The following is a 9,049-nucleotide window of genomic DNA, read 5'->3' on the forward strand; positions in this document are numbered from 1 at the left end:
TTTATTGGACTCATTAAAATACCTATTTTATGAAATGTTCTTGGTAGTGAACAGAATGAGAACATTTTAGATATTTGCATATTTTAAGAAATAACATGTACAACAGATAACCAGGAAATCCAGGAATAAGCAATAAAATGTATCTCAAAACTGTAAACCTATCATTTAGAGAGACTCAGAGGCTTGGAGAGGAGACATATTATCTATTAAATGATGGACATATGCTGAGCTTTTGGACCTCATTGTCTGCTAGTAATGCAACAGCATTCATTTTCTCTGGTCTACTTACTCTACACCTCACTCTGTCATTAGACTCAACCAAACCAGAGAGACAGTTATTATAGTTCCCATCCTTTTTGCAAGCCAAATCAACAGTATCTGAATTTATTTATTTTTATTTATTTATTTTTTTGCAGAAGAAAATAATTTTTCTTCACTATTTTATGGAAAGACCAAAGTCCATCATCAACACAGGAAAAGTAAAACCTTAAAAATAATGCTTTGAGCACTCTGCAATTTTGCTTCCCAAAATAGAACCCATACAGTCCATGCCACCAAATGAAAATTACAAGTTTGTAAGCATGAATTCAAATTATAAAGTTAAAGATTTTTAAAAAAAAAATTAATGGTGATAATCAGAGTAAACAATGTTAACTGGTAGGTGTTTCTTGTCTATTTGTTATTATGTTTCCTTCAATGATAGTGCTTTGAATGACTACCCAAACTAACCTGAACCTGAGTTTAAGTATAAAAAGAATTAAACTTTGACTAATAAATTTGCACATGTTTTATTAAACAGATTTGTCTCATCCTTCAAGTTCAGAAGTTAATCATAACTTTTGAGAGATTGTTTTTATGTTAAGTTTTAGAAAATTGGTTTAGCCAAGCTCCACCACTCTCTTCTTTAACAACATCGAAAACACTTTGGTGATATTCAAATAGAATTTTAAAAAATATTACTTTGAACTATATAATTTAACATCCTCCAAAGAAACTAGTTTAATCCTATGCTTCTTCTAATGAAATTGATTTTCTCACAGTACATTTGTTTTGCAAAATAATGTACTGCTTTGCCCAGTATAGAATTTCTAAAGGAATCTGCATATGCAAATCCTGAATTTCCTAACACTTAAAAATGGCTTACAGATCATCAAAGCCTTCACAGTCACTTGTTAACTGTATTAGTGAGAGGGGACTTCCAAGCAAAAAGGAAGGAGAGTAAGTTTTGTGTTGGATAGTCCTTCCAGCAGCATGCTCACTAGAAGAAGCCTCAAAGGTGCCAGTGCCCAGGCTTCGACATGGTTAACCTCCTCCAAGGCAAATGAATTTGGAGTTATGCATCACTCAGGCAAGTATCATTGGATTTGATTTCCTTTGTCACAAGGTTCAAACATCTATTGATTTTCATTTGCCTTTTCATAACTGAAATCCAGAGTAATTGTTGCTCAATTAAAATCTTCTCTTCCCTCTAGATACCATCTGTTTGAAACTACTGTCCCCAAACACACACACACACACACACACACACACACACACACACCCATGTGCACACACCCCACTGAATCACAGAGATGACACACGTAAGTTTAAATAATATCCTCTAACAACTCTGACCAATTGCTCATCTACTTTTGAGGATTTCATTAGTAGGCTTGGAAGAGTGATTCAGCAGTCGACAGCAAATATTTATAAAGTTGAAAATATCAAACATGCATAAATAGTTCCTGTAGAAATCTGACTTCCATAGTTTTGACTTTTAATAAATGTACCCAAGTTACTTCCTTTTTACACACACATCAACATTATTTACATCCCCCAGTTTAAAAGTCAGAGCTACCTCCATAAAATCAAAACAATAGTGAAATGTAAACTTTAACCTGCCATTAGTTATAACTTTTCTAATGTCCTTTACAATACTTTTCTTCTTGAAAAATATATTGTACTTTATATATTTATGTATGAAAGGTGTCATACAACTATTACTAATCTTTCATCTTCTCTATATAAGTGATAATCTCAAGTTAACATAAAAAAACAACTCTGAGAGCATAATTTACTGTTCATCTTATACTAATTAAGGCATAATTACAAAAACATTTATTATTTTTTGAAAACACAATTTGGCAAATGTATTACATGCCAGCCAATCAACTTTTAGAATTAATATTTAGGTTTTTGGCCATTTAATACTTTTATAAGTTACTATTATATAATACAAGTTAAAATTGATGTGAATTTGGAAAATTGAAAAATCAAGCATAATTTAAAATCTATTTTGATTTATAGATTTCAGGGTGTTTTTTTTAGTATTTAACTAAATATAAAAACATCAAATGACCAGTCATTTAAAAACATAAAGTATAATTCTTAACCTATGTTATTACATAAATTATCAAGTAATTTTTTCTTTATTGCTTTCATTTTAATTTTAATAAATGATCTTCTAAAGGTCACAAAAATGTGTGATTCTCTATGACATTACCTAGAATCACATAAAAAAATTATTAGTCTTTTTTAAAATGGGAAACTAAACATTCAACTTAAAGTCAAATGAAAAGTAACCCGACAGTTTAATATAAAATTTTACCTTAATACATAGTATATCCAAATATGGAACCTATGTAATTAAATCCAGACATTAATTTCCAATTCAACAAATTCTTGATAGAAGAAACTACCATGTGATTTTAACCTCTTAAAATCTTTTCTGTTGCTACAGAATTAAAAATTGATGTAGTAAAAGCCTTTGTTGTGGGGAGGGCTAGAGGTTGGGTGTTTTTTTTCTTTTTGGTATTTAATTCAACTATACACAATGTAGTACATACAAGCAAAATACAATTGAGATACTGTTTTCTTTAACATTCCTATAGGAGACCAAATTCATTTGCATTGGAGAGAACACAATTACTGATTTTTAAGTCATGAAAGACAAATTCATAGCTTTTTCCTACACTACCTCATAGTATTCACACCATCTCAGTGAAAGCATGTCTAGCATCAATTGGTTATTTCCTAGAAGTGGGCAGAAATTACATTTTTCAAAATTTTGTTTCTTACAGAATCATTCAACTTCAGTTACAAAGCACATTCAAGTTAGCATATGTCTTAGTTCAAAACAATTTATACAGTGTGTATACACACACACACACACACACACACACACACAACTAAACACTCATGACATCAAAAATGAAATTTCTATCAAGGAAACTTCCACAGCTTTCAACAAAACTTTAAAGCCCTTACCAGTTTGTTCATCATTGAGAAATCTTTGTTTCAGATATACTACCAAGAAATATGAATAGAGAAAAAAAGATTAAAAGATTTTTATTCAACAGAGCCTGAACTCAACTTAGAAAGAGAAATAGTTTGTATATGGTTCACATTACAATAATTTGAATCTAATAAGAATGAAATACATGGGACAAAAAGAAAAAATAGTTTTCTGAGTGACCTTAGAAAATAATGTCTGTCTAATGTAACAGCGCCTATAAACTGATATACCAAAGACCCAATTGGTGTAAGCAAATGGCATGCCAATAATTTCATCACTTAAGATAAAAACATCTCCTCCTAATGGCTTAAAAAAAATCTATTCATAATGTATATATTAAAACTGATTCTTGAGAACACAAAGAAATCAGAACAATATAAAGAGAATGAGCACTCAATTGGTGAGTGATTATTTAAGTAAGCAAGCCATCAAAATGAATTGTTTTCCTCATATTTTCACTTCAACTCACACAAAAAACACATATAGAACTGACTTAACGCTGACAAATTTACTCCTAATGTGTTAATTTTCATAGAAGTGCAACAAAAGAACACTAACATAGTCACCATATAATATAAAAGCTTTGGTTTCAAATGTCACACAGTACCCTGCTTTTTGAAAGTCACCACCGTGGTAGTGTCCTGTACATGAGAACACACAGCTGCTCCATCCCAGGAGTCTGAGCTCAGTGCATACCACTCATTAGCTATCTCTCCCTTAGCCTGCAGTACAAGTAACTAATTTCTGCATTTTAAACTAATAAAGGAGGGAAGGGGGAGATTAAAACCATCCAATCAGCAATGATGTAACCCTCTACAGCAGCAGCTTATGCATACATTTGGTATGTCAGACATCTTCAGAGTAGTGAATCATACACAGCACATTTCAATCTGCCCCCTAGGTATTTCATATCGCCCACATGTTCAAAGAAACCATGCACTAATAGGGCTGTACAAGCCCTAGATTACTCTTTATTTAACTAATACTAAAAACCTGGGATATGCTCTTAATTCTGAACTCTTATATAAACACCACAAAATTGTTTTAAGTAACACTCTATCTACCAGCAGATTATCTCTGCCTTTTGAACAACAACAACAACAACAAAAATAGTATGTTTGTAAGAAGTTTTAGGAGATACTAATAACTTTAGATAAACTCGTTTTCACTTATATTGCAACATGAAATGAGACACCAACTCACCAAAGTTAAAATAGCACTGAGTTTTACAAATTACAACATAAAAAAAGTACTCCAAACAGCTTTATTGCCAATACAATTAGGCATTTGTAGAAACATAGCCAATTAAATACTTTAGGTGATTCTTTCAAACTTTGTTCAATATATTCAAATTTTCAAGTGTTGTAAGATTAGTAATTTAAACTTCCAACAAATAATGTATCAGAAAGCTACTACTTGGATTTCTGAAGCAAAAAATAAATTAAAGAAAAGTATACAAATTTAGAATACATCTTTTCCTAGAGAACTAGCTTAATATTACACACAAAACTGCAAATTACGACTTTTACCTCTTTTTTAAAAAAATATTAAGTAGTTTTCTGATATGCCACAGAATCGTTTGCAAACAAGATATTCTTGTTGCTTATTTAAGATAAAACATATCTCTAAACGTGCCCACAAATTTTTAAATTTCTTTAACAAAATATCTAAGCATTCATTAAATTTGGATAGTTTGTTTTAAAATCTATTCAATCCTGGCAAAAATCAAGTAAATGGTTACATTATTGAGAATCAGAGATTTTAAAGATAGTAAATCAAAGACTTAGATTCTCTCCAATTCAGCTACTTAATGACTAATGGTGGAAAAATGTTATGTGAATGGGATACAAACTAAGTTACAACACATTGGAGGGGGGAAAAAATCTAGAATAATAAAGGGTCCAAATTTAAAGTCCACAATGAACTTTAAAACAAAGATGTTGTTCATTCTCTCCTCATGGACAGACATTTCTCATGTAAGCAAATCACAGGAGAATTCCAACCTCCACAAACCTTTTTACTCCTTCATTAACAACAGTGCACTTAAATATAACTATAGATTTCATAGTGATACTTGGGTTAGCCTCAAACATATCTTAAAAGCAACAGCAACAACCAAGCGCTCAGAAGCAATATTCAGCAGTCAGTACAGTGACTACAAAAGTCTGGCTTTTAACTGCTATCCAATCCAAACATCCCACTTCTTTAGAGTACTATGCAAAATATTGACCCCTTACTGAATTATTTTATTATTCAACTTTAAGCTATCTAAAAAAAAGAAAACTAATTAATTGCTAAGTTTGGTTAAGCAATTTAGCTGACACAGTCAATGTTTACTCTTAACATCTCACAGGAAGTCTTGACAAGCATTTGTTGCCATTGTGCTGGGGGTAGGGGTGGGAGGCAAGTTTTGACAAACAAGTTCAACAGTCCCTTCAAAATTTAACACAGATAGAGCTCGATAACACACACACACACACACACACACACACACACACACACACCACTCCCAATAAGGCACCAGATATTTTCCAAGACCAGTAAACACCTTATATAATGAAAGTAAATAACGTAACTTTCTAAACTATGTTATAGCCAATACCAATGCCTTTTTACAAAATCACAAAAGCACATTTTAAAAAAAGGAGTGCATTTTTTTTTACTTATACGTTAAGCCCAATCACAAAATAAGCAAAAATGTATTTACCTGAGCTTTTTAGAGACTGAGTAATCAACTTCCATGATTTTCCCATGCAACTCCACTTTACCTTTAAAACAGAAATTAAAGCACTCAGAACCTTCCTTGCAGGAAACCGGCGGGGGTCTAGGAGGAGCACGCACAGAGCCCCACGCCCGCTCGGGGCTCCGCCTTCGGGCGCCCTCAATGGGTCTCCTACCGGCTCCAGCCGGGCAAACTTGGTTCCCAGTGGGGGAAGAAAAGATGGGCGCCCCGGCTCTGGGGGGACGAAATGGGGAGGGTGTGAGCCAGAATCCCACCCCAGGTAGAGCTGTGGGTGGCATTACCGGAAAAACAAATTTAATAAAGAGCGGCGCCAATTTGAAAGGATGAGCTCATTTGAAACTCAAGCTGCAGGGCTCGCGCGGCCGCGTTTCCCTCGGGCCCCCCACCTCTCCATTACGCTCCCAGGAATCCCCAAGCCTCCGCAGCGCTTCCCTCCCAGCCAAGCGCTCCTCTGGGCACCCCCCCACCCCCACCCCAAGACGCGCAGGAGCCCCCCGGGGTCCACTCTCCTGCAAGAAGAGGCGAGTCCCCGCGGGCTTCTGGGTGTCACCTTGGCCTCGCCGCCGCCCCGCCCCCACCCCGCGCGCTGGTGGGGAAGGGGCTCGGGCCCGGCCAGGGGTCCTGGGGCGCAGGCTGGGGGTCGGGGGGCGAGCGCAGCCCCGGGCGGCGCGGGTGCGAGAGGGAGAGTCGGGGAGTGCGCGCGCGCGCGGGCGTGTGAGCCGCTCTCCGTCTCCCGTCTGGGCTCCGGCGCGCGCGCGGGGCCCCCCGGTCTCCTCTTTCCCGGTTCTCAGCCCGGGCCCCCACCGAGTTGAGACAGGGCACCTCGTAAAAAGGTGCTTCTGGCCGAGCGGGAGGCGGGGGGGCAGGCGGCGGGAAGCCCCCCGCCTCGAGCTCTTCTCAATAAAATCGGACAAAAAATTCAGAGAAAAATAGGAGCGCTTGGAGGGGGACGAGCGAGAGGCAACGGAGGTTCGGGGAGAGGAGCGGAGAGAGAGGTGCCGTCGTTCTCAGGAGCTGGGGCTGAGGGCTCCTCCAAACTTCAGAGAGAGGGCCATCGGGACGGCGCCGAGGGGGTGCCCAAAGTGGGGGGCCGCGGGGCGAGGTGGGGAGAAGAGGGGGTGACTCAAAGGGGAGCGCGCGGCTCCGGGACGCCCGAAGGCACAAGGTCCTGGGCACGAGGCACGGGGAAGGGGGGATAAGGTCCGATCGAGCCGAGGAGATGCAGGACTTTTTGGGGGGTCCCTGACCAAAGGGGTGGACGAGGAGGTCGGTGAAGTGGGGGGACGGGTCGGGGACTCTCTAAGGATGGGGGTGGGGAAACTCTGAAGAGCAAAGCTCGGAGAGCCGGGGGAACGAGGGGTGCCCTCCAGGGAGCGAGCGAGCATCGGGGACCCCCGGAGCCGCACCGGGGTCGCCCGTGGGCTGCTGCTGGGGGGGGCAAAGAGTGAGTCCGAGCTGCGGGGGAGGGGAGCGGCGGTCCGAGCTGAGGGTCCGGTGCGGGGACGTGAGCGCGCGGGCACCGGAGCCCCCACCGGGCGCCGCCCGCCCGCCGGGCTCGGCCTCTCGGGGCGCCGTCCGGGCTGGAGCCGGGAGCGGCAGGGGGAGGGGAGACCCAGCGCCCGGTGCTCACCCGAGAGGGTCTCGATGGCGCGGATGGCCCAGTTCTGGTCCGGGTAGTCCACGAAGGCGTAGCCGGACTTGAGCAGGACCTGTCCCGCCAGAGGCAGCTTCCTGTCCCCGAAGAGCTGCCGGAGGTCGTCGGCGGTGACGGCGGGGCTCAGGTTCCCGATGTAAAGCTTGTTCATCATCCGCGTCTTCCCCCGAGAGCCCGCCCGCCCGCGGCTCCCCCGGCCCGGTACCCGGCGCTCCTCGCCTCCTCCTCCTCCGCTACCCTCGGCTCTTCTCCTCCTCCTCCACCACCACCACCACCTCCCCCCTCCCCGCCCTCCGCCCGCCACCCACCCCCACCCTCAGCCTGGCTCCCCCCACCGCGCCGCCCGGCCCGCCCGGGGGCAGAGGCAGAGGCTGAGGCGGAGGCGGGGACTCGCGCGGCGGCTCCCTCCTCGGGGCAGAGTCCCGGGCCGGGCGGGCGGCGGCGGCGCGCGGACAAAGCGCTCTCTCTGCCTCCCTCTCTCTCCCTCTCGAGGCGGCGGTGGGAGGAGGAGCGGCGGGCGGCGGCCGCGGCGGCGCACCCCGCGAGTATCTGTGAGAGAGTTTGTCCCGCCGTGTGCGCCGCCGAGAGTGAGCGAGCGAGCGAGCGAGAGAGCGCGCGCCCCCTCCCCGCCCGCCCGGCGCCGTGCGCCCCTGGCCTCGCGCTCCGAGCGCTCCGCGCGCCTCCCCGGCTCTCGCCCCGCGCGCGGCGGGCGGAAGCTGGGCTCCCGGGCGCCAGGACCCAAGACCCCCGGCGGGCGCGGCGCGGAGACCGGCGAGCGAGCGGCGGGGCGGGGGGTTGGGGGTGCGGGGGAAGGAGCGGCCGGGCGCCGCAGACGCGGGAGGGCACGGGCGGTGGGAGCGCGTGGAGAGGGCTGTGCGCAAGGTGGACCGGATGTGTGGGTGCCGGGGCCCTCGGGGAGGTGTGTCCCCGAGATGAGAGGCGAGTCCGGGCGGGGAGACAACAACTTTCTCGCGGCGGCGGCGGCGGCGGCGGCGGCAGCGGCAGCGGCGGGTGGGTCGGGTCTGGCGCCCGGCGCGTTGCTGGGCGGAGCGCTCGCTCCGGGACCCGCTCCCGGGCGGCGGCGGCGGCACGCGTGGTCGAGGGATCGCCCGTGGGAGTCGGGACGATCGGGGCTCTGGACCGGCCGGCCCTCACGTCCTCTGCGCCCCGCGGACGCTCCCCGGGCCCTGGGCCTCAGTTTCCCGGTCCGGGTGGGGAAACGGGAGGCCAGAGCGGAGTCCCATCCCCTCCTCCGCCCGCACTTGGGGCGCCGGGGGTGGGGGTGGGAGGGGCACAGCCTGGCGTTGGCAGCTGCTCTCTGTTCTGGGAAGCGTTGGAGGCGGCCGGGGCGCAGCCAGGTGGAGGGCGGGGAGGGGCC

The 9,049-nt window shown here is 45.3% G+C and overlaps 1 protein-coding gene across 3 annotated transcripts in view; it reads right to left on the reverse strand.

Moving 5' to 3' along the window:
* IGF2BP2 (insulin like growth factor 2 mRNA binding protein 2) overlaps window positions 1-7,870 on the reverse strand; it is a 131,890-nt gene extending 124,020 nt beyond the window's left edge. For all 3 annotated transcript variants that reach the window (XM_036448084.2, XM_036448082.2, XM_036448081.2), the window contains exons 1-2: window positions 7,648-7,870; window positions 5,982-6,042 (exon numbers count right to left, since the gene is read on the reverse strand). In XM_036448084.2, coding sequence (XP_036303977.1) covers window positions 5,982-6,042; window positions 7,648-7,825 — 239 coding nt within the window. In that variant the 5' untranslated portion in view covers window positions 7,826-7,870. The remainder of the gene's footprint in view (window positions 1-5,981; window positions 6,043-7,647) is intronic.
* Window positions 7,871-9,049: the final 1,179 nt, after the last annotated feature.

Source organism: Pipistrellus kuhlii, unplaced genomic scaffold, assembly GCF_014108245.1.
Source record: "Pipistrellus kuhlii isolate mPipKuh1 unplaced genomic scaffold, mPipKuh1.p scaffold_m20_p_2, whole genome shotgun sequence".
In the NCBI taxonomy this organism is placed as follows: Eukaryota; Metazoa; Chordata; class Mammalia; order Chiroptera; family Vespertilionidae; genus Pipistrellus; species Pipistrellus kuhlii.